The sequence below is a fragment of the Solanum verrucosum genome, unplaced genomic scaffold (genome assembly GCF_900185275.1).
Source record: "Solanum verrucosum unplaced genomic scaffold, falcon-dt-bn FXZP01000022.1, whole genome shotgun sequence".
NCBI lineage: Eukaryota > Viridiplantae > Streptophyta > Magnoliopsida > Solanales > Solanaceae > Solanum > Solanum verrucosum.
The window spans coordinates 1663339-1689529 of record NW_026020086.1 but is presented as its reverse complement, the minus strand read 5'-3'; the positions used below and the strand labels follow the sequence as shown (position 1 = coordinate 1689529).

The 26191-nt window shown below is 34.2% G+C and overlaps 4 protein-coding genes across 5 annotated transcripts; 2 read left to right on the top strand and 2 right to left on the bottom strand.

The window, feature by feature from the left end:
* Window positions 1-2470: 2470 nt before the first annotated feature.
* Window positions 2471-3639, bottom strand: LOC125824625 (uncharacterized). The gene is made up of 4 exons (XM_049504023.1): window positions 3606-3639; window positions 3367-3492; window positions 2773-2987; window positions 2471-2677 (listed from the first exon to the last, which is right to left on the bottom strand). Exons 1-4 carry the CDS (start codon window positions 3637-3639, stop codon window positions 2471-2473), a joined length of 582 nt encoding a protein of 193 aa, XP_049359980.1.
* On the top strand, window positions 3511-8121 carry LOC125824351 (ubiquitin C-terminal hydrolase 22-like). Its single transcript, XM_049503716.1, has 3 exons — window positions 3511-4597; window positions 5132-5256; window positions 6967-8121. The coding sequence occupies exons 1-3, from the start codon at window positions 3663-3665 to the stop codon at window positions 7737-7739; spliced, it is 1833 nt and encodes a 610-aa protein (XP_049359673.1). The 5' UTR covers window positions 3511-3662; the 3' UTR covers window positions 7740-8121.
* Window positions 8122-8944: 823 nt separating this feature from the next.
* On the top strand, window positions 8945-16695 carry LOC125824347 (translocase of chloroplast 90, chloroplastic). 2 transcript variants are annotated; one of them, XM_049503711.1, is made up of 4 exons: window positions 8945-9076; window positions 9624-9661; window positions 10684-10815; window positions 14028-16695. In XM_049503711.1, the coding sequence occupies exons 3-4, from the start codon at window positions 10689-10691 to the stop codon at window positions 16304-16306; spliced, it is 2406 nt and encodes an 801-aa protein (XP_049359668.1). In that variant the 5' UTR covers window positions 8945-9076; window positions 9624-9661; window positions 10684-10688; the 3' UTR covers window positions 16307-16695. The 2 variants fall into 2 exon arrangements, with proteins under 2 accessions (XP_049359668.1, XP_049359669.1); XM_049503712.1 differs by having other exon boundaries at window positions 8966-9076; window positions 9616-9661.
* A 4703-nt stretch (window positions 16696-21398) lies between these two features.
* Window positions 21399-22725, bottom strand: LOC125824356 (uncharacterized). The gene has a single exon (XM_049503724.1). The coding sequence runs from the start codon at window positions 22671-22673 to the stop codon at window positions 21435-21437; it is 1239 nt and encodes a 412-aa protein (XP_049359681.1). The 5' UTR covers window positions 22674-22725; the 3' UTR covers window positions 21399-21434.
* Window positions 22726-26191: the final 3466 nt, after the last annotated feature.

Sequence of the window (26191 nt, the reverse complement as noted above, 5' to 3'; positions counted from 1 at the left end):
GTACGATTTTTCACTTAGATACACACAAAAAATCATTATTTGTTATGAGTATCGTAAAACTTAGAATATAATATTTTTTCTTTCTCTCTAACAAAAATAGACAGCCTCTTAAAATTGTCCTGTTATAATTTTAGTGAGTCTGTCATATGCCAATATACAACAATAACAACAATAACAATAACATATTCAGTGAAATTCCACAAAGTGATGTTTTGGGAGGGTAAAGTGTACGACCTTACCATTACCTCGCGAAGGTAAAAAAGCTGCTTCAGAAGGTCCTTCGACTCAAGTGCATCAAACCCAAGTAACAGAAGACGAAAATAGTGGAAGAAAGCATAACGGTTAATAAGCATAGAAATGCAAAGTCTACAAGAGCAGTACAATAAAAACATCAAAATAGTGTGAAAACTGAAATACAATAGACAACATATGACAAGAACTTATGACTAGACCTACATAAGGTAAGACAACACTCTACCCCTATTAACCTTCTACCCTGATACGCGACCTCCACTTTTTCCTATCTAAGGTCATGTTTCCAGTAATAGGAAGTTGTGTCATGTTCTGTCTAATCACATGTTCATATATTTTTTCTGTCTACCCCTACCTTTCTGCGTACCCCTTACCACTATTTTCTTGCACCTCCTTACTAGAATCGATGCCTATCCTCTACACATGCTCAAACATCTCAATCTCACTTTTTTCATCTTATCTGTCACAGAGGCCACTATCACCTTTTCCCAGATAATCTCATTCTTGATCTTGCCACTCCTAGTATGCCTACACATCTATATCAACATCATTATCTCTGCAACATGCATATTCTAAACATATGAGTTCTTAATTGGTCAGCACTCCACCTCATACAATAAGGACGGTCTAATCATAACTCTGTAGAACTTACCTTTAAGTTCATGTGGTATCTTTTTATCACATAAGACTTTAGAGACAAGCCTTCATTTCATGCAAGCCGCCCCAATTCGATGTGTGGCATTATCATCCATGTCCCCGCTGGCCTGGATGACAAACCCAAGATATTTTAAAATTTCTCTTTTCGAAATAGTCTGTGCGACTTCCATGTCCACTTCGTCCAACACAACACTGAATTTGCACTCTAAATATTATGTTTTGCTCTTGTTCAACCTAAACCCTTTGACTTCCAGAGTTTGTCTTCATACCTTCAACTTATCATTAACTTTGTCTCGTGCCTTATCAATCAGTATTATGTCCTCCACGAATAACATACACCATGGAACACCTTCTTAAATAGATGGAGTTAGCTCATCCATCACCAAGACAAATAGAAAAAGGTAAAGAACTGATCCCTGATGTAGCCCAATCTTAACTAGAAAGGTCTCTGAGTCTTTTTCCACCGTTCTAACCCGAGTCTTGGCTCTATCATACATATCTTTTATCTCCCTAATATAAACTATCGGTACACTTTTATCCTCCAAACATCTTTAGAGGAAATTTCTCAGGAATTTGTCATAAGTTTTTTTCAAGATCAATAAACACCATATGTGGGTCCCTCTTATTTTTTCTATATTTCTCCACCAGTCTCTGCATAAGATATATGACTTCAGTAGTCGATCGACCTGACATGAATCCAAATTAGTTCTTGAAATTGATATTCCTTTCCTCACCCTTTTCTTCACCAGTATCTCCCAAACCTTCACAGTATGTCTTAGCAATTTGATACCTTATAATTGTTACAATTTTGGATATCACCCTTATTTTTTTACAATGAAACCGTAGTACTCCACCTCCATTAGTTGGGCATTTTAACCGTATTGAAAATAACATTGAACAACCTAGTAAACCACTCCATACGCGTCTTGATCGTGCTTTTCTAAAAATCCATCGAAATCTCATCGGGTCCAGTCGTTTTTCCCTTGCTTATCCTACTAATAACAAATGTAACCTCTTAAACCCTAAAACACCTACAATTCCCAAAGTCCCGCAATCTTCAGAATATACCAATTCACCCAACACAATGTCTATGTCCTCTTCTTCATTTAAGAGTTTGTGGAAGTATGCCTGCCACCTTTGCTTAATGGAGGTCTCTTACACCAACACATTGTCTTCTTCATCCTTGATGCACTTCACTTGATCCAAGTTGTGAACCTTTCTCTCTCGCTTTCACAAGCCTATACAATTTCTTATCCCCACTTTTGTGTCCTAGCTCGACATACAAGCGTTCGAAAACTGTCATCTTAGGAACTGTAACTGCCAATATAGCTTTCGTCTTCGTTGTCTTATAGGCTTCCTTAAGCGTTCAGTCCAAGCACTCCACCCACTTAGTATAACCCACATTTTTTTCTTCTAATTTTTCTTGGACTTCACCGTTCCACCACCAATCTGCTTGATGACCACCAAAGTTCCCTCTCGATTCTCTTAAAACCTCTACAGTTGTTTCCCTAATGTAATTATCAATCTTATCTCGCATGTTGTTCACTTCCCTGCTATTTCTTCATCCCCTCATCCCAATCAGCTTCTCTCCCATTTCTCGAGAAAAGGTAAGGGTCAAACCACCCCATCTAATCATCGGTCGATCATAAATAGTCTTCTTTATCTTATCTCTCTTAATCTCTAAGTCCATCAGCAAAAGCTTATGTTGGATAGTAAGGTTCTCATTCGGATTAACCTTGCAATCCTTACTAAGGCCTTTATCCCCTTTCTAAGGAGTAAGTAATTTATTTGTGTCTTAGCTATCATGTTACGAAAGATAACCAAATAGTTCTCCTTCTTTGGAAAGCACAAGTTAGCAATTACCAACTCAAAGACTTCAACAAAATTCGGAAGCGACGCTCCACCTCTATTCCTCTCTCCATAATCAAAGGCTCCTTGAATATTATCAAAGCCACTAGAAGTTACACCGATATGACCATTAAAATCTCCACCAATGAAAATCTTCTCGGTGTTCAATATATCTCTTATTGCCTCATCCAAATCCTCCAAAAAGAGCTTTTTGGTCTGCTCATCCAGACCTACTTGAAACGTTCAAACTAAGCACGTCAACAACTAGCATAATCGTCATCATCCTATCATTGATTCTTCTAAACTCCACCACACACTCCCTAACAACATACCTAACATAATTCTATGAAGTGAGTTCTACGAACTCCGTCGCTAATCCATTGATATCTGTTAGTAGCTAACACAAATTCGTTGCTAAATAAGATTTGCGACAAATTTTATTGTTAATCTATAAAATTTGTCAATTATTAAATTCTATGAAACTTTACATCTACCTTTAATTATTTCTGATAGACCATCGACTCAATCATTTGCCAATAAAAAAAAGTGAAATTGTCTAGATCCAATTCTTGAAATAAAATGTTTGTTTGCCCCAAACATTTTCCTTACTTTTTGGATCAAAACTCTTCACAAATAGCAACAAGAAAATCAACACTTCCAACTCCCCACCCCACTCCACAACCCCTCTCCCCCACTCCACCCCAACCTCTCCTCCATTTTTGTTTCTATCAATGGCTGAAAATTGTTGCAGATCTGAACTTTATACTAAAATGATAACTCCATGGATATCTTTTTTTCAGTTTGGTTGTTTACTTTGATCCGTGAAGTTTTCTATTAACATAGATTACAAGCTTCAATCTTTGATTGCTCTGTTTTTTCCATTTTGCCCTTCATTTCCAGCTGCAATGTCTAAGAACAATCATTTGATCCAACCCGAATCCGAAAATCCTCAGATCGATAATCGGGCGCCGGAAAACGGGTCACCGGATGTTTACACCGCTACAACTGGCGGTGGGGCATCGTGCGAGCATTTATCGGAGCTCCGATCCAGAGTCGGGTCAAATCCGTTTCGTAACTTCCCGGACTGTGTGAAGGTCCGTCCATTGGGGCGGGCCTCTATTCGGAGGGATCCGCCCCAGGCGTTGGTTCGGTGCGGCGTGTGTCGACAAGCGCCGCACCGTCTTTATACTTGCGTCACGTGCGCGGCAGTGTTCTGTCACGTGCACGTGGCGTCGCATCCTGCGGATGTGGATGTGGATGATTCTGATCGTTCACTGCATTACATTGCTGTGGATATCGACCGTGCTGAGCTATTCTGCTGTGGGTGTAGGGACCAGGTGTACGACCGCGATTTCGATGCCGCGGTGGTACTGGCGCAAACGGAGGCTGCTGTGATTGGATCAATGCAAGAAACTCCATTGCTGCCGGTGGAGAGTACCAGAAAGAGGCGGCGGGTGGAGTATAAGCCATGGACCCCTGATGTGAATGAACAAGTTTTGATTGTTGGGAATTCGAATCCATTTCCAAGTCAAATGAACAATGATTCAACAACCCCAGAAGTACAATGGGGTTTGAGGGGACTTAACAATCTTGGAAACACTTGTTTTATGAACTCAGTACTTCAAGCATTGCTTCATACACCACCATTGAGGAATTACTTTCTAAGTGATAAACATAATAGATATTTTTGCCAACGAAAGAATAGTACTATCGTAACAAGAAGTAGTGATAAGACAAACAAGAACCCTGTGTTGTGTTTGGCTTGTGATTTGGATGCAGTGTTTTCTGCGGTTTTCTCTGGCAATCAGACCCCTATTAGTCCAGCAAAGTTCCTCTACAGGTTTGCATTTAGTCGTCTTTTGTTGGTTTATTGAGATTGTGTTTGGCTTTGTTGTAGAAACTATGGTATGGTTGCATAGAATAATGTATATTTGATAGCCTGCTTGTTGCTGCTGTCTGTCTTTTTCATCTGTTTTGAGCTAAAAGGCCTATCATGAACAATCTATTTTTTTTTGTTAGGTAAGAGTAAGGTCAGCGTAATATGTTGTTAACTGTATATAATAGACTACACCTACTGTGAATTCATTGGCTCTAAGTTTTGGGTCCACCTCTGACTTCAAATGGTTCATTAATTTAGCTTGGTTGTACTCTTCATTACTAATGATATTGGGACAAGATCAAATTCATATTGTTGGAGTTGTATGTCTCACCCTTTTCCCTTCGTAAAAGTGAGATTTAGCCAGTGGTGTGTAGCTTGGTTGTGATATAATGTAGATGTATTTTGTTTAATTGGATGTAGATTTTTTGTTGAGTATGTAGTTGCAGCCCTATACTAAATCTGATTTTGATGGATGTAAAATTTTCTCCCGAACAGCTGGTGGAAGCATGCATCAAATCTTGCAAGTTATGAACAGCAGGATGCTCATGAGTTTTTCATTTCCGTGCTTGATGGGATTCATGAAACAATGCAGAATGATAAGGGGAAGGGCCCAAGTCCAGGTAAATTTATTTGTTGCGGTAGAGTCTGTTAGTTTCAATCTTTTCTCCCCCATCACCCAAAATCCCTATTTTTCGACTCTTGCATTTTTGTTGCCTATTCTGTTGTATGCATATTTGACCTTGACATGAGTTCTTGCTTGTACATGATGCTTATCAGGCTATTTTAAATTTGTGATAAGCAATGTAAAAAGTTCTTTTAAAAAAAATAATCTGTTGGAGAAACATAACCCCTAATACCTAATATTTTAATATTTATAAAAGAGATAAAGTACCTGATCTATTATTTGTGTGGTCCTTCAGGCCTTGGTGTAGCCGCCGTAAGAACACTGTTTGCAAATTTTCTCGTTTTTCACTAAGAAATTTCTTACTGTATTATGCTTGAGTAATAGAGTTAAATATGAGAAGTCTTCAATCTTGGTCATGACAATTGATGACATAGTCAAAAGTTGCTTTGGGTTTTCAAGCCTTATATTTCATAACCTTTGTTAGCTGCAAAGTTTCTATATTTTATAAATTATCATTGTTTTAAATTGACCTGAATTAACCACTTGTGGTATTGCACTAGGTATGTTGTTGTAATATGTAATGTAATAAAGTATAATAACATAAACCTAAAAACCCCAAATAACTAAGTGGATTAGTTACAGCAAAAGTCAAGGTACCTAAGCAGGTGAAATTGTTGAATTTTTCTTGGGAGTAGGAGGAGGGGGTGGAAGTGGCAATTTCTGTCGGAAGTAGATTAATGTATTCAAGCATCTTGGTAGGCACTTAGGATCTACTTGATAGGCTTATCTTTGTTGTTCTAGAATCTCTTCTCTCACGGCGATCCATACTTCCTTCGTCACTGAAAAAGGATAGTAACATTTGACTGCAGGTTGTGGTTTAGGTCCTTTCTTTGCCATAGGCAATATACCAGTTGATATTTGCTATCAGGCTTAGAGATGTTTCACAAAAGCGAAAAGATTTCCTCCTACTCTCCCGAGTAAGTCTCAGTTTGGTTAGTCTTTTTTATTTCAGAATAGGAGTTATCTTTTACTAAATAATTCTCGTATTAACTTACACTTTTACCATGTTTTAGGGTAAACCTTCAAGAAAGCTTTGTCATTGTCTTTAGCCCCCATGTCATATTGTTCTTGTGGGTCTAATCTCTTGGTTCCTTGCATTTCTTTTGAAGAGCAATCATTAGAGGGGTGACTCTTTAGCAGCAATTCATTTGTGATATCGTAATGTTGTACTTTAATTTCAATTAAGTCACCTGCACTATGATTAAAAAGCATCCAGACCTACACTCGTTCCTCTAAATTAGAGGATTAAGATTAGTACAAGGCTACGGGCTAGAATTGAGGTAATAGATTGTCCACACTTTACATTATTTAGCATTTAGATAATGTGTACAAGGAGCTATAGCCTATAGTTCTAAATATTAGAGCTTTCAAGACAAAAAATGTGCCTTGCAAGACCATATTAATTTTAAGCTACTCTTTGTGTTGATTGCCTTTCCTCATAGGACCCTTGTTGTTTTGTTAGCAATAGTTCATAAAACGTTATGATGTGACTAGGGCCTTTTTGCTTTTTATGAAGTGTTTTGAACGTTTAAAACAGTGTATATGGAAGTATGTGTTACTGTATGTAACTTGTTTGGAGCACTCATTTCCTTTTGTCCATCTGCGATCTTTCATCTTATTTACCGAATCTTTCTCTTTGGCACAGGCAGCGGAGACTGTTGCATTGCTCACAGAGTATTTTCTGGAATCTTGCGGTCTGATGTCATGTGTACAGCTTGTGGCTTCACATCTACTACATATGATCCATGCATCGACATCTCCTTGGACTTGGAACTGAGCCAGGGGACTTCAGCAAAGGTAACATCAAAGAAGTCTCATAAATCTCACAAGAAAAAAGAAGCAGAACCCGGAAAGTCTAGCCAAAATGGTCGACTTTCTACGTTGATAGGATGTTTAGATCACTTTACAAGACCTGAGAAATTGGGTTCTGATCAAAAGTTCTTCTGCCAACATTGTCAAGTGAGACAGGAATCTCTTAAACAGATGTCCATAAGAAAACTGCCTCTGGTTTCTTGCTTCCATATCAAAAGGTTTGAGCATTCCATGATCAAGAAAATGTCGAGGAAGGTTGATCACTACCTACAGTTTCCTTTTTCATTGGACATGTCGCCTTACCTCTCTTCGTCTATCTTGAGGAGTCGATTTGGAAATAGAATCTTCTCCTTTGAAGGGGACGAGCAAGACACATCCTGTGAATCATCCTCGGAATTTGAGTTGTTTGCTGTCATCACCCATACCGGTAAACTTGATGCTGGTCATTACGTAACATATCTGAGGTTAAGTAATCAATGGTACAAATGCGATGATGCTTGGATCACTCAGGTGAGTGAGAACATCGTTAGAGCTGCACAAGGATACATGATGTTCTATGTGCAGAAAATGCTTTACTACAAGGCTAGTGAAAAACAGGTTAGCTAGAAGGAAACTCACTACTCGCGAAGTACCAATGCAGCAACGCCAGATTGAAATCACCCGTAAGCTCGCGATATGTAGACATTTTTTGCTCTACAGTGGTAGTGGTGGTGGTGGTGCTGCTGCTGCTGCTTTGAGTTTTCAATTCTCAGTTGGAGTGTAATCTTAGCCTGAATTTTAAAAAGGCACACATACTCTCCTACATTCAGGAAATTTTGGCAACAAAAAATATTATCCCTTGCAAAAGAGATAATTAGTGTAACCTTTCTATTTTTTTGTGGCTAACCATAGATAAATAATAGTATTAGCAACTTCAAATGAGAAGGAACATGTTTCTTCTTTCATGTCTTTTTTCTTGGATATTCAAGTTTCAATGTTTTTGGATAGATGTCTTTGTGTGTGTTTGGTCGCTCTTCAATTTTTTTATGTTTGGTTTTAAAAGAAGTTTTTCAAAAATGAGAAAAATGATCTTCCCGATAGGAATAGAGAAAACAAGTTTCATAACTAGCAATCACCACCTTCCAACATACAACATCTCACCGTCATAGCACCACTTTGAACTCTTACTTAAAAGTGAAATCTACAAATGGGGTTTGGAAAGAATAGAGCATAAGTAGACCTAGCAGTACCTATAGAAACATTGTTTTTGAAAGACACTCGGCTCAAGGAGTAGCAAATCCAAATACAAAGAAGAAGCAGACAATGTAGAGAACATATTAACTAACAAAGGAACCCGTCCAAAACCTATTAGAAAAAAAAACGAGAGAACATATTAACTAACAAAGGAACCTGTCCAAAACCTACCAGAAAAAAAAACGAGAGAACATATTAACAAACAAAGGAATCCGTCCAAAACCTACAAGAAAAAAAAAACAAGAAACAACAAAATAATGCAATAATTGAAACACAGTAAACAACATACAATAACATATATCAAAATCAAGAAGCTACAATAATACAACTAGTACAAAGATAAACCTAAACAAAACATAAATCCTCGAAAAGCAAAACAACCCTCGACTAACAAGCCTTTAAAGATAAAACTTTAAAATCTACTTCCAATATCACTGTTACCAAAACATAAATTTGAATAATTTATCATAGTTCAAAAACAAATTTTAATTTTTTCCTTTTTTATTATTTATTTTTTCTTCAAGGTGGAAAAAAGGGAAAAAAATGAAAAACAAAAGACAAAAACCTTATGTGGGAATTATTATATTTTAGGGCGGAGAATCACTACAACAAAATCATGTGTCTTATCTCATAAACCAAAAAAAACTTGGTCTCTTCACAATCAATTTCGATCCACGAGAACCCAATTCTTGAACTCTATCATAAGTTTGGTATAAAAAATTCCCTTTTTCTATATTCTCTGTTTTGTCATGAATATACTCATTTTGTTTTTAATTTTGTAGCATTTTGAATTGGAATTTGAGTTCTAGCCAGTTATTAGCATCTGGGTTTTGTCAGTGTTTGCTAGTTTTTAGCATCTGGGTTTTGTTTTTTGAATTGAAATTTGAGTTTTTGCATGTTTTTAGCATCCGGGTTTTGTTATTTTGAATTGGAAGTTGAGTTTTTGCTAGTTTTTAGCATCTGGGTTCTGTTAGTTTGGATTGAAAGTTGAGTTCTTTCCAGTTTTTAGCATCTGGGTTTTGTTATTTTGAATTGCAATTTGAGTTTTTGTCAGTTTTTAACATCTGGGTTTTGTTATTTTGAATTGGAATTGGAGATTTTGCCAGTTTTAGCATCTGGGATTTGCTTTATCTTTGATTTTTTGAAATTGGTTTTGCTTAATTCAGTAGATAAACCATAAAAAGGAAGATTCTTGGTCTGTGATTTGGGTTTCATGTATACTTTGCTAATTTTTGGCTCATTTTTGTAGTTTTGAAGCTCTTCTTCAATGCTGATGGGAAGTAAGTGTTAACCAGGTATGTATTTGACCACGTGTTCTTAACTCTTTCCTGTTTTCCTGGATGTTGACATGCAGAAGGAAATTGATGATTTTTATGAATTTTTAAAGATTTAAAGATTCATAAAGCTAGGCTCAACTAGTTTAGGATTGAGATATAGTTATTGTTGTTGTATTTGTTGATTTGTAAGTTTATTTCAGAAAGCTGCCTTGATCTAGAAAGCATAGTTCACTTGGTGGTGTTGCATATCTTGCTTGATTAAGGAAAAGGCATAAATAAGGACTGTAGATTATTTTATTTTATTTTTTGCATCTTAAGTTAAAACTAGGTATTCTTATTTTTTTCTTGGTTGATGTTTCGCAACTTTCCACGTAGATATGATTTATGTAGGAAATATCACTCATCAAATAAATGACAAGTTTGAAATATTAAAAGGGAAGCTTGGTGCATTAAACTCCCTCTATGTGCGGGGTCCAGGGAAGGGATGGAGCACATTGAGCGTACTGTACATAGCCTTACTTGGCATTTCTGCAACTGTGAAACATTAGAGTGAAACTACGATACTGATAGTGTGAAGTAAACTGATCAATAGGATCAATAGATGGTGAATCACCATATTTTTTGTTCCATATTTGGTCCAGTAATTTGGTTGAAATATCCTGGAATCATCTTGAGGTAGTGTTCTTATTCAAGCAGTTTGAGAGCTCCCCTTCTTCACTTCACCCCGAAAAGTAATTAGGACTAACTAAATCACATATTCACATTCCAATTGAACATTGTCTTAGTGGTAAGGTCAGGTATATCTACCCTCCTACACTGGGTATGTTGTTGTTTAGATTATTCTCTTTACCAGACAGGTCCAATCACAATCATGATTTTAATATAAGAATTTCTCTGTAGTCTATTTATTGGTGAATGCTATTGCATTCTTTCTATGATGCAATTGTATGAACATCTTCAGTTGGTGTTGCCACCTAAAGTCTTATACTACAAGGAGCAAGCTGAATTAATTGTGATAGTCCTTGTCCTTTTGTGTGCAGGAAACATGATGAGCTTCAAGGACTGGGTCCTGTCACAGTTGATAACCAAGTCAGTAGCCTCGTCAAGACCACTTTTAGCATCAGATAACTTTTTATCAGAGGAACATCCTGATCAAGGGTTTGACCGCCCAGGTAATTGTCCTTCATGCACTATGATTAATAATTCACCTGTAATTTCTTTTTATTTCATTGGAATAATGGCTGCATGTTAGCCTGGCAATGGTGTTTTTGATTGTCTTATAGCTTCAACATTTCTGTTGTTAATTTTTTGTTGTTGGTTTTTGCTTTGCATTCTTGGGTATACACAGTAGTTAAAGCATGTCTAATTTGTTTGATGGAGCTTGATGTAGACTTTCCAGCTGAAGTTGCTTTATGTTCTTAAACAGAGATCTTCTGAAGTTTTACACAAGAAGTAGTGTTTTTGTGCTATAAAGTGAGAGCTGACCTGATATTTGGTTTTCATTTATAGTTTCTATTAACAGGTGAAACAAATTTTTTGGTGGTTGAATCAAGTTTTTGACCAATATATCAGCTTTAGGTACTCTGACAAGTTCAGAGTGTGGGTAGCTCTTTTTGTTTATCTATTCATGTTGGGTTTTCAAAAAGTAATAGCATGTTGATCTGAAAAATATGAGGTATATTTATAGTGTTCAGTACCCTTGGGTGTGACAGTTGTGTGCTTGCTGGTGGTTTTCATTGGGCAAGACTCACAAGGTAGTGATGAATACTGAGAATAGAGGAAGTTGCAGAAATTTGGTGGCATTATGTATTTCCCTATTTAGGACCATTTCAAAGTTGCAAGGAACAAGAAACGACTGTAGATTATATTAAAAATAAGAACGGAACTAAATTACTTTTCCAGCATTTGGGGTTCAAGTTGGGTTATGCTAGATTTTATGTTATTTACTTACCGAGGACATGACCTTAGGTAGGAAAGTTTCGAGGACATGGATTAGGGTGGTAGGTTAGAATGTAGTAGTATGTTGTCTCGCTTATCTTTCCATACTAGTGGCTGTAGTATTACTCCTGTAGTTTCTTATCCTTCAATGTTTGGTACTAGTTGTTTCTTGCACTTATATCATCTTAATATTTTGTTGTAGTTACATTTCCTTTTTTTTCCACAGAAGGCTTAGACATATGTATTTTGCCATGACTTTTTCACTCCCGCTATTTCTTTTTCGACCTGCTTTGAAATGTTTTTCCTTGAGCCGAGGGTTTATGAAAACAACCTTTCTACCTCCCAAGGTAGGGGATGGTCTATCAGAAACACCCTCTCTACTTCCCAAGGTAGGGGTAACGTCTGCTTACACTCTACCCTCCCCAAACCTCACTTGTGGGACTACACTGTGTATGTTGTTATTGCTACTGCTTAGATGGTTTGCCTTTTCAGCCCTTAGAAGATAGATCTACAACTATTTAAAAGAAACTCAACGGAATTATGAGTTCGTTTCTCTTTAGAATAAGCAAAAGAAATTGTAGTGTAGAAGTGAAAAATCTACTTCAGAGTTTCCTTGTTTTTTTGAATGATGTTCTACATTATCCCATCTTATGGTTTCTGAACTGACTACAAATTTTGCCCTCTCGTGCAACAAGGAGTACATGTATAACTTTTTCGAGTAGCTAATTGTTAAACTTTTAAACTATTTCCTTTTAAGATAATGCTATTTTACTTTAGGCTTTATAATTTTGTTACATTATAGAAGGAAATAAATCTGAATGGTCCTAGGCTACAAATTGGTGAGTTAATGAGTTCTTGTTTGGCTGAATGAGGAGATATCTATTACTTTATACTCTATATAATCATAGTTAATATCATTGGGCACTGCAAATCAGTCATAACATCTTCCTCGAAATCAACTAGTTTGCTACTAGAAGCGTAACAAGACTCTTCTATTTCATTAGTTTACTACATTTTTACCGTTCTTTCTCTTTTTTTATAACCGTGGTGTTCGGGCCAGTTTGCGCGCACCTCGACTAATTCCACGGGGTACCTGCTACTTCTCTCATCAGCACATGTACCGGGCTTGGACAAATGGGAAGAAATCACCTTATGTTTTTTGGCTACACTAGGAATTGAACCTAAGACCTCGTGGTTTGCAACCCACTTCATTGACCACTAGGCCACACCCTTGGGTGCACTACATTTGTACTATTCTTGTGTTGATTATATAGAAAAAAGTGAAGTTTTGATTTTTGTTGATCACAAATACTGTGTTCAGCTTAACTATTACTACATGCTTCACTTATGTTGCGCGGACTCTTCACTTTCGATGCCACACCCGTGTCGGATTCTCCAAAAATACACTACTTTTGGCGAATCCGATACACACCCCTTTACATTTTAGAAAAGTCTGAGCAACATAACATTTTAGAGTACGAGAGTAAAACCAATTGATATTTGATACGAGAGTTAAATTTTTGAAATTTGGGAGGCTTGTGTATTAACAAAATTCTGTCAAACTTATAAATTGGGACAAAGGAAGTAGTTCATATTTTGAAAACAAAATCTATAGTATTGGAAACATCTTAATCAAATGCATTTATTAGAAAGAAAAATAACAAGATAATTAAGTACTTGTAGAGATGGGAGATTTTTTTTCAACTCTCAACGTGAAGTAGCTTATTTATTTAATTATTTGTATTTTTACCGAGGGAATGGTTGAAAGCAAGAGAGAGGGAGGGAGGGAAAGAGAGTTATCACAATCGTTTTTTTAAATAAAAAAAAGAGTCCTACATTCCTTGTTTATCATCATTACGTGGTTTTGTGTGTGTGCTATTTATGTAGACCTTTTATCAAAATTATTCAAGTACACCATTAATTTGTGTGCATCCAAAGTGCAACGGTTCATTGGGGACTGCTATTAATTCCAAAATTTTGTTTCTAAGGCACATTTCACACATTCAATGGGTTAGGCACTTTCTTTTGTTCTGGTAAGTAATACATTCCCTAGAATATCAAGTCATTCGAAAACTAAAAGAAGCACAAAAAGACCAGAATTACTGTTGGTTTGTGTAAAAGATAATGACAGCAAATAAAACCATGTATCAATGTTTTATCTGTTGATAGGAGCGTGCTTGTATGCAGATCCTGTTATGGCCGTAAAGGTTGTTATGTTAGGATCCCTAGTTACAATTGAAATAGCATCTTACTTTGGCATATCCTTTTGGACTTTATTGTTCTACTAGTTAACTGGATAGTGGATAGTTTTGGAAGAATTTTATGAATTTGTAGAATAATGCTAGCCCATATGCACTTCGCTATTTTAATTAATTGACTGTTGATCTCCACATCTATCGCTGTTGTCTCAAATTGTTGATGGCATTCTTTTCTTCTTTTGGTTCAGCTCACACTGCTGATTTGGTTACAACAACTAGATTAGCCAATACAATACAATCTTCCAATGATAATCAAGAGCATACAGAGAATACAAATAATTTTCATTCACAACAACGGATGGGCGAAGATTCTTTTCAGTCGGATTTTAGGGTTGATGAGAAACCTAGTCCAGTGGTAAAGATTGAAGCCCTTCAGATTACATTCTTGCGCCTTCTTAAACGTTTTGGCCTGTCCGAGGACAACCTTCTGGTATCAAAAGTCTTATACCGGATCCAGCTGGCATCACTGATACGGGCTAGAGAATCAGATTTAAAAAGGGCAAATCTTAAAATTGAGAGAGCCCGTGTAATAGCAGCAGAACAAGAAGCTGCTGGCCGACCACAACTGGATTTCTCATTTAAGATCCTTGTACTGGGTAGAACTGGAGTTGGCAAGAGTTCAACCATAAATTCCATTTTTGACCAATCAAGAGCAGCAACCAACGCGTTCAAGCCTGCTACTGACCATATTCAAGAGATTGTGGGAACGGTAAATGGCATCAGAGTATCGTTTATTGACACTCCTGGTTTATTGCCTCCCTCACCCAGTAATATCCGAAAAAACAAGAAGATATTGCAATCTGTGAAACGATATTTAAGGAAACAAACGCCTGATATGGTACTGTATTTTGAGCGCCTGGATTTGATCAACACGGGCTACAGTGATTTCCCCTTGTTGAAGCTTATAACGGAAGTCTTTGGTCCTGCAATTTGGTTTAATACTATCCTTCTCATGACTCATTCTTCCTTCAATCTTCCCGAAGGAACAAACGGATATCCTGTGAACTATGAATCTTTTGTCACCACCTGCACAGATTTGGTCCAACATTATATTCACCAGGCAGTCTCTGACACTAAGCTTGAAAATCCTGTAATTTTGGTGGAGAATGATCCCAATTGTAAGACCAATAATGCTGGAGAGAAGATTCTCCCTAATGGGCAGGTGTGGAAGTCTCAGTTATTATTGTTGTGCATATGCACCAAAGTTCTAAGTGATGTTAATACCCTATTGGACTTTGAAGACAGCCTAAAGGTGGGGCAATCAAATGTAGGACGATTGCCTTCTCTTCCGCATCTTCTCTCATCCTTTCTAAAGCATCGTGCTCAGATAAGACACGGTGGAGCTGAGAATGAAATTGATGAGGTTTCTCGTTTAGACTCAGATGATGAAGACGACGAATATGATCAGTTACCTCCTATTCGGATACTGACCAAGTCTCAGTTTGGAAGGTTGAGTGGTTCCCAAAAGAAGGATTATCTTGACGAACTAGACTACCGAGAAACCCTCTATTTGAAAAAACAACTGATAGAAGAAGCTCATCGACAAAGAGAAAAGAGAGTTTCTTCAAGTGAGGGTAAAACGGCCCCTGATGATGAGTCTGATAACCAGCAGGAGGGCCCTCCTGAGCCAGTTCTCTTGCCAGATATGGCTATTCCTCCAAGCTTTGATTCAGATTGCCCTATCCACAGATACAGGTGCCTCATTACCAGTGAACAGTGGCTTGCAAGACCAGTCCTTGATCCCAATGGATGGGACCATGATGTGAGCTTTGATGGAATTAACCTCGAGAGCAGTGCAGAAATAAGAAAAAACATATTTGCCTCGGTTAATGGACAAATGAGCAAGGACAAACAAGACTTCAGTATTCAATCTGAGTTTGCTGCAGCTTTCACCAATCCAGGTGGGCCCACTTATGCAGTCGGTCTTGATGTTCAATCTGCCAATAAAGAGCTGATCTGCACTATCCACAGTAATGCAAAGGTAAGAAATTTAAGAACTAATGTCACTGAATGCGGTATTTCTGTAATACCATTCGGGGATAAGTATTTTCTTGGTGCCAAGTGTGAAGACAGTTTTACAATTGGAAAGAGACTGAAGTTTAATGTGAACGCTGGTCGGATGGGGGGTGCTGGGCAAGCAGCCTATGGCGGGAGCTTTGTAGCCACTTTAAGAGGAAGGGATTATCCAGTGAGAAACGAAAGTCTGAGTCTCTCGATGACAGTTCTCTCTCTCAACAAAGAAATGGTGTTGAGCGGAAACTTACAAACTGACTTCAGAGTGAGCCGAGGTACAAACATGTCAGTGAGCGCAAACCTCAATAACCGGAAGATGGGCCAGGTTTCCATCAAGACAAGCAGCTCTGAGCGCATGGAAATAGCTTTTATTGCACTTTTCTCCATCGCGAGAGCCCTGTTGCGCAGAAAGAGAAATGACCAACTTATTGAAGACTCTCCGGAAGCTAGATGAACTTTTCCTTTGGATTCAAAGTAGGCCACTAAATTTTTCCTTAGGTGCCAGCCTCTCTAGGCTTTCAAGAAGTATGTCAAGAAATGTAGTAGCTGCCGAAGAGTTTGATTTCCACATGGTATTTTCTGTGAAGCAGTATGGCAACAAGCAAAGCTTGATATGTTTTCATTGTCGTTTGATCAATTTTATCAAATCCAGGATAGGTAAAAAGACACTTTTTTTGGTGTCTGGTAAAGTGGAGATGACTGTAGTAGTTTTGTATCTGAGTAATAATTGTATAGTAGAGTAACTTAGAAGAGCATACAAAAGTTTTCTGCAGATCTTGTAATAATTAGCTTGAAAAAAGCTAGCAGGATCCCAGTTGTGATGCCAGAAGGATGATCTTTTTTCAATGCATTTTCGAGTATTAGATGATTTATTGTGCTCTTTTGAGCAATAACATCCATCTTTCTCTTTCACCGAGTCTTGGTGGATAAAGTTACTCGTATCTCTATTGGTGGATAGAGTTACTCGTATCAACCAACTTCATCATTGCGACTATCACCATCAATCGCCACCACGACACAATCAGCCACTACTGCCATCGCGGTTAATCGCTTCCACCATTACAACTAACGCTATCACTAACTGTCATCAATGCTATCGTCTACTACCACACATTATTTAGTCACAACCATCAACTACTAACAACAACCAACTTTCCCATCACAACTACTACCACCAACTGGCGTCAGTCACTACAACACTAACCATCTGCAACATCACGACTATCACCACCACTATTACTAGTCATTACCACCAATCATCACTATTACTATTACTATCATTACAAACCATGTCCACCAACACCATATCAAATCATCTCCACTATTACTAGCAAACACAAAACATTTTTTTTAATCAAATAATAATGTAATTTTATTAAATGAACATTTTTTTTCTAATATCTTACTATTTTTTATTTGAAAAATATATTTATTATATTTAAAAGTAAATAAATTATGCACATTCAAATATTGAAAAATAAACCGTTCGATCATTCAAATTCAAACGTCTTTATTTTAATAAAAATAAATAAGGTCCAATACACTTAAATTGCGATGAAAGGTGTGGCCTTTTTTTTCTATAAGTTTTATTTCAAAAACATATACAAAATCTAGCTTTGAATCTTGTCGATAGCTTCATGTATAAATTTTATTTAAAATATGTATATAACTGTATTAAAAAATATTTTTCTCCCAATAGTCAATAGAAATAATGATGTTTAGAAAAAAAAAATGACTTCAGCAATTTTCCATTATTATATTCACACAGGTAGCTTCCTCCCATATCATCAATTTCTTATATTAATTAGTGACGTGAAGACATGCACATTTTTTATTTTTTTTTATTTTTTTATTAGTCAATTAAAGTAGGGAAAAAGGATAAATATATCCTGAACCATCGTAAATGGTATGTAAATATCCTCCGTCATACTTTTAGGATAAGATTGTGCCACGTGTCCCTATTTAATCTTCCGTTAGAGTGTAGAGCATATATGCTCTAGTTTTTGGACGGCAGGGATATCAATATCCCAAAAATATAATAAAGAGTATCTGCTACCATTTATGATAGTTCAGGGTATATTTATCATTTTTCCCATTACAGTATGACAAACAGATAAATACCAAAATGGTCTCGATAATGCTAGTCAATTTTATTATTTTTAATGAAAAATATTAAGAGAATATTCATGCAATATGCCTTTTATCTTCTTCTCTTTTTTTCTTTGTTTGTCACACGTAGTACATTAAAATGAGCTCATATTCTATTATCTATCTAATCAGCTTATATTTTGGGAATAATTTTTTGAATCGATAAAATTTAAGTTTCAATTCATATTTAACCCAAAAGAAGAAGTTTCAATTCATATTTAACCCAAAAGAATATAAGTAAATATGAGTAAAATATGAAAAGTGAGGGAATGTCTAGAGTGTATTTGATATAGAGGAATATTTATTAATTTTTTCATATTTGGTTGATTTTTAAATATTTTTGTTGTCATCTTGAGAAACATCTAACTCACACATTTAACACCTCTAATTGCACGTCATATAAATTAGGGAAAATTACGCGTATAAGCAAAGATATACTAGTTAATTAGTTAACATAGCTGCTATAGTTTGCCTTAATTATAATTCGCAATCTACTTTTAGCTACAATTATACGGCTCAACTTTTTAGTTTTGTATAATTTGGAATTTGTTTAATATAATTTGTATAACTATTTACACTTTTGATGTTTGTAATTGTATAAATTCGTTATTTCGAGTCTATACAAAAATAACTGAATTATACAAATATACCCGTGAATTATACAAACTTGCGAACTATACAAATCTACGAATTATACAAACGAGACAACTTAAACTGTAACTACATTCCGTAAATATGCAAACTATAGCTATAGAGCATAATTAAGTTTATTATAATGAGTATTTACGAAAGTTTTCCAAAATTATAATGAAACAAGAAATCCATCATCCAAAATTCCCAAAATACAAAAGGACTCTTTATAAACCACACGTCTTGTCCCCATTTGCTACATGGGATATTTGACTATTTTGTCCTACGATGTCACTTCATAAAATACAAATAAATCATAATAAACCTACTTCATATAATTTCACAAGATCGAAGAAAATAGTGTACCTATGCAAATTTTATTCTTATGTTTAGATAGAAAATTTATTTTCTATAGATTTTTTATTCAAGTAAAAACACTACAAATTAGTTCGAAAAAAAAAAAACTCCTAACGTAAACAGGGGCGGCTCAAACCCGTTGGTGGCCTAAGGCCAAAATCAAACTAGAGGCCTTAAAAAAAAAATTAAAAATGTTTTTATTTTAAATCTATTTTTCTAGCTTTTTGAGATGCAAAGTTGTTAATAATTTTTGTGTAGTCAATCTCTTCTAATAATTTTTTTTCAATCGATAATATAGCCAAACCACTTCTAAAATTTATCAAGAGCACCTTTTTGAGATTTTATCAAGTTATCGACTTTTCTTTTTCTTTAAAGTTTTGAATGACTGGAGTCATATTTTCTTGTTGACATTATAAATTCTAACAAATATTTTAAACACTATTTACAATATCAAATAAAAAATATAATAAGCATATGACACAAAACAAAAATAATATTAGAAATTAGAATGATATTACCGAATTCAAGAACGATGAAGACTTAATTTCTGAAAATGAATTGGGCTGCTGCAATATATTTTTCTCCAAATTTAAAATATAAACTATCAATAGAACAAGTAAATTCTTAAGCTTTGAATAAGAGAGAGATATAATATTAGAAAAGAGAGAGAAGAAATAGAAGAGAAGAAGAGAGGATGATGGAATATATAAAAATAAAATTAGAAAAAGAATAAGGTAAAAATAAAAACATAACTTGTACATTAAAAAAAAAAGCACACAACTTTTTATTGAAAAGGGAAAAAGTAATTGTCATATCTATCTCTTCATTAATGTCATTTGCATTTGTTGTCTTAATTCTAATTTATTTATTTTTTTAAGTTTAAACCTACCTAATTAACTAAAAAATGGGGCCCCCAATGGCCAAGGACTTTTTTTTTCAACTTACCAGCCGCCCCTGCGTAAAGAAGTCAAGATAAGTTGTTATCTCTTATAACCAATTAAACAATAATTACGTATTTATCTTTGCTAGTGTTTTCTCCACCTGTCTATTTGTATATATATATATTGCAGTGTCATCCCATTGATCTTTCATTTATTTTTTTTAATAAAAATATATATTTTATTGCAACTAATTACCATATGAATAAATAAAGAGGGAGGGGACAGAAAGATGCAATATAGTAATTATTAAAAATCCACAATTATCATTTTGTTTGAGATTAATTCATTTAATAAAATCAAACCAATATACTAAGAAATTCCATTATTTAATACTCACTTTGGTTCTTTTTAATTGTCATGATTTTCTTTTTTAGAGTCAAATGATAATAATTTTGATTAACATTTTATAATGTATTTTTTTTATCATATTCATATGGAAAAATTGCAATTTATAGTACTTTTTCTATAGTTTGTGAATATCTAAATTTTTAGTTTTAAATATATTAATGTAATCTTATTTAACTTTGAAAATGAGCTAAATTGACTTTCAAAAAATGCAATAAAACAACTAAAAAGAAACGAAGTGAGTATTAGGGATGTTTTTAATAAGTGCTTAGAAATAATCATAACTATTAGGACACAATAATTGGCACAACCATGCGTTAATTTATAAGCATTTTACAAACCTCATAAAGCATAAGATTTAGGTTCACTTTTTCGTGAGACAAAAAATAAGTTTTTATATAATAAAAAATGTTATATGTGAGTTACATAATAATTAAAAAGAAATATTTCTTTGATCTCTCACCAAACTTGATACTAGTTGTGAGACTTTTTTCATAAGGATATTATTTAAACACTGCTATTTAACCTGTAAAAAAATAAATTGCATGACCATTATTTCATAACAATCTCAGATATATACTTTTTGAAGTTATATATGATTGAAGTTTTCATATTTATACCTGAAGTTCAAGTAAAAATAACTAAATTTCAGCTATATATATATATATATATATATGTATAAAATTCAGACAAAAATATTAGATAAATTGAGTTCTAGTACTGTAAACCAAATATAAGAAATTAAAAAAAAAATTAAAGGAAAAATGTAAGAATTTATTTCAGGATCCCTTTACAACAAGAAGTACATACATTAACAATTAAACATAAAACTAATCCACAAAATTACCCCAATAGTTTTTTTTAAAAAAAAATCATACTTACACAGAATAATTTTGAAATTTGGCATTCAAGCCAGTAGACACTTCAACTTTTGAGAATGCACATTTACACACACTTTAACTTGATTTCAAACATAACTAAACACTTCAACTCATCTCCATTATGTCTCGTTCATTCTGTGATACTGACGTGACACATAAATTTTGAAAATATCTAGATAATCATTTTATAAGTTAGAGTGTTCAACTGGACACAATAGAAGACGAGTTGAAGTGTTAGACGTACGCGACTCGCGTGCTTACTTGCAGGCTGAAACCAAGTTCAAGGTGAAGAACCCCATAAAACTTCAGCAACAATGGTGGCAGCTTCAGCATCAGTATTACAAGCTTCTCTAATCTTCTTCAATATCTCCTGTTTAAATCCTCTTTTTTCTCTCTGCCTTAATCCTTCTCCTACTTCCAATTGCACTGTAAATCTTGCTACACAGCTCGCAAATGGATGCTTCTCCAAAAATCTCTTTTCTCTATTTCCCCTTTTCTTCTTCTTCTTCGTCTTCCCTTTTTCTTCGGGTTCATCTTCGTCTATTTCTTCTTCACTATCCTCATGAACTTTTCCCAAATCAATCAAATCACCACCCAAATCAGACCTCTGTAATTCCACCAATTTGTTAATCAACCCGCAATTCAACATTGCTTCTACAGCTTCTTTCCTCCCAAAATAGCCAATTTCAAGTACAAAATCCATCGCAGTTACCTTGAATGGCAAATCATCTGAGTTTAAATATGAAATTGCCTTTGAAATTCCACCAACGGATTCGATTACATCAACAAGAGGACTTCTAATTGCTTTTATAAGAGAAGATAAGACTTCCAATGAACACAATGAATCCATGGAAATTAAAGCTTTTATTGTTTGACCTATTAGAACTTGCCCAACGAATACGTCTTTGTTGAAAAGTACAACTTCTTTCAAAGCGTATCCGGCTTTTTCACGCACTTTTTGTGGCACATTACAGTTGCAGCAGAGGAGAAATTCGAGTTCGGAGAATATTTTTGATTTCAACAACAAATCCTGAAGGTTTATGTTGAAACCCTGACTCAATCGATCATGGAAAATAGTTAATTTCTCAACAATTTCATCTTCTTCTTCTTCGTATTGCAATGAATTTGATTGTAAACGGATTTGTTGAAGCTGATTAGTGAGATTTGTAATCGATTCTCGATCAATCCAAGCTTGGATTTCTGATTCGATTGATTCTGCGACTTTTGTGATTTCATGAGTTTTGACTCTTCGAGTGAGGAATGATTTGATTCTACCATGTTTGTGTTTCGATTTATCTAAAGAAGAAATTAGGGTTTTGAGATCGGAGAGATGGTGAGATAGGTTTAAGAGGTTTGGGTCGGAGTAAGTGTCGAGCTCGAGCAAAGCTTTAATGGCGGATGAAGAAGATGAGTCGGATTCGGATGTATCGGATTCTGGGTTGGATTGTAGTTGTTGTGAAGCTTGTTTTAGTGCTTCGAGAACTTTTAGTATTTGTTGTGTTTCTTCTTCGTCCTCCATTGATGATGTTGGAGAAGAGAAAAAATGGAAGCTATGTGAGTAGAAAATGGAGACAAATGGAGTGGATAGAAGAGTATATTATAATCTATTTTATTTATCGCGTTTTGACTTGACACAGACTATAAAATAGAACGGGAGCATATAATTCGTAACGTTACTATCATGTTATAAGGAGGTCATGAATTTATGTATGTGGAAATAGTCTCCTAGATAGTTTCATTCGACTCCTCATTAGTATTCAGATCGAATGACTTTATGAAATTGCACATTGGGTAGAATAGACATTTATGATTCGAGAGCTTAGTGTACCTAGACCTTTGTGATTCTAGTCGGAATTAGTGTATCAGATTGATGTGTGATCTAAAATTAGAGATATATAGAATATTACTCTATCAAAATATCATTTAATTTTGTATTTAAACATATAACTCACCGAAAAGAAAATAATAACATGTAGCATGGAATTATGATTTCAAATCTCTTTTTTTTTTTAAAAGAAAAAGTATGATTTTAACAATTATAAATGTAAAATTTGATTCATAAATTTATATAATATTAATTTTAAAGAAAAATTCATGTTCGGCATGAAGAAATTGTTTGTATAGCGCAATTGATGACTACTGAATTTTTATAAAATTATGTGTATTGAAAGTTTGTAATCACAACATTTATTTATAATTAAAAGAAATATGGAGATATGTGATTTAATAATGCAACACTTTAGGATATTTCGATATCTTGTTTATAAACTATAGTTTGCTCATTTGATAAAATTATATAAGAGTTTATAAATTTTACAATTTGCGGGATTTTCATGTTTTTGTAAAAAAAAAAAAAAAAAAAAAAAAAAGATTTAAATTTCATACTTTAGCATAATTTTCTTTTTGAATTATGTTGCGTACTATAAATTCTTGTAATTGTCATCCTTCTTTGAATCCGACCTATTATGAAAACTTAAACACGCTTTCTTCCAAATTTCAGGGATTCACACGTGGTTGAAGTTGTTTTTGTTGACTTCCCTTGCTTTTCATTTGTTACATGAATTTAAAATATTGGTTCTAAATAATTGAATAATGGGGATGATTAAATCAATTAGAAACCAGAAAAATGAAATGTCACAACTAAAGCATAAGCAAAAATAGAATGTTTACTGATCTAATTATGAAAAAGAAAGTGTAAGTGGTTTATTAATTCTTGACTTGTTGAAAAAATCTGAAGAGAGATAGAGATGGATCAAAAAGAAAATTGTGAATCGACAAATCAAAGACATTATTTTGAATAAGAAAATATGAAAGTCGATAATTAGAAGTCTGAACGATCGATAGATACAGTGGAGGCAGAAGTGGAAGAGCAAGACTCTAGTCTAAAGCTTCTCTACTTTGTTATCTTATCAAACTAGTAATATTACTAGTATTTTATTGTTATTATTATTTCTTTTAGTTTGATTATTCTTAATTTTTATATAATATATTATTCTTTCTTCAATATTGTCATTTTGATATTTTAATATTTCTTTTCCTTCAAATCTTTTTTTGAGAATGATTCTTTTGAGCTGAAAGTCTATCAAAAAAATTTCTCTATCTTATAATTAGAAATTTTTTTGCGTAAACTTTATCTTTCTCATAATCTACTTATGATAATATATTTAATATATTGTTGTTATTATTATTATTATACGCATTAACTTTGTTCATCAACTTTCTCATGCCACCAACAAGGGTTGTGATGGAGTGGTAAGTACTTATTCATCCTTAACCAAAAGGTCTCGGGTTCGAGCCCTCTTGGGTACGGAGTCGCCTTTGTTAGGGGGTGTTTTACCTCCTATGTGAGACTTCCCGACGCGTATTCGAATTTAGTCAGGCTCCAATATGAATACCGAACACCGAATGGGAACCCAAAAAACAAAAAAAATTCTCATGCCAATGACAGATCACATAATTAATTTAGGGATTGCCCAAATTAATGAATAATAATGACATATTCCAAAGGGATATATGTAGATTCGAATATCCTACAGATGTTTCATTTAATTAATTAACATATTTCAATTTGTGTGGGGCAAAAGTCAACATCTACCCTTCCACAATTCCTAATAGTTGTTCAAAATGGTGAAACTACAATATTAGGAATAGTTGGTCGGTGGAATAAAGATAATAATTTCTTTTAAAAAATACATGATTATTTTTTTCTGTCGGCAAGCGAATGACAAGTGTGTTGCGCATGCATCACTTCTAGTTTGAATTTTAACTTAGAAGTCTTTCGTTATGATTCAATACACGATAATTTTGTGTTACTATATCAAATGTGATGAACTAGTTATGTAAATCAACGATTCATCTCGAATATATCATTATATGATATTGTTGTTGAATAAAATTAACTTGTTTGAAATTATTCGAGTGGACTCTAAACATGCCAACCAATTTGGGTTTTATCAGAATCGACCCAAGGCATATGAACACAATTTTTCTTTTTTTTAAAAATAAAATAAAATAATTATTTATTTATAAGCTTGTTAGTTCAAATTAAATTATTATGATTAATTTTCTGCATATTTATTTGAGAAAAAGGTCTGAAATATATCTGAATTTTGACCGAAATTGTTGTAACAATATTGAACTTTGGAAAAGACCTTTTACCCCTACACTATTTAATAGTGTATTTTAAAGGTATATATGTGCTTACGTGGACATCATAAATATTGCATCATTATAAATAGTAATGTGTCCACATGAGCACATATATACAAAGGCGTATCCAGGATTTCGGCTAGATGGGTGCACGATTATGAAAAAATGTATTTTAAATATAAATTTGATCGATTTGACTTTTTGATTATTAATATGAACCATTAAATTTTAAAACCTATAGGTCCAAAATATATAATACTACTAGTTTTAAATTTTAATATACACATTTGATTTAATTATATAAAAAATTTACAATGCTAAATTTTTTAGGAATTTGCAATGTAACACACTTGAAAACTTTGAAAGATTAAAGGGGAAAAAAAGCAAAATTAGTTGAAACGTCAAAAGTATAACTGAGAACCACTTGAAGAGGTGTTACTCAAAAGGACAACATAGATATAAAATTTAAATCTCTATCCTCACATAGATAGGTGCATCCAATCATCATCATCGTATTATTATATGATACTTTGAACATGGGTTCACACATTTATATTTAAATATTTTTGTTAAAATATGACACTACTATATATGATCTAGAGAGGGGAGCATGGGTTCACGTGAACCCACGGCACCCCCTCTAGATACGCCTCTGCATATATACCTTTAAAATACACTATTAAATATAGTACAGAGGGCAAAAGGTCCTCCATAAAGTTTGGTATCGTAACAGTAATTTCGGCTAAAATTGAAGTATTTTGATAGACCTTCCGTGCAATAAGGGCTTCTTCTTTTTCTCATTCTTCAAAATCAGATTCATATTTTTATTAAAAAATATTTGATCAAGAATAAATCCTTTAAATAGTTGAAGTGTTATAACTTATATTT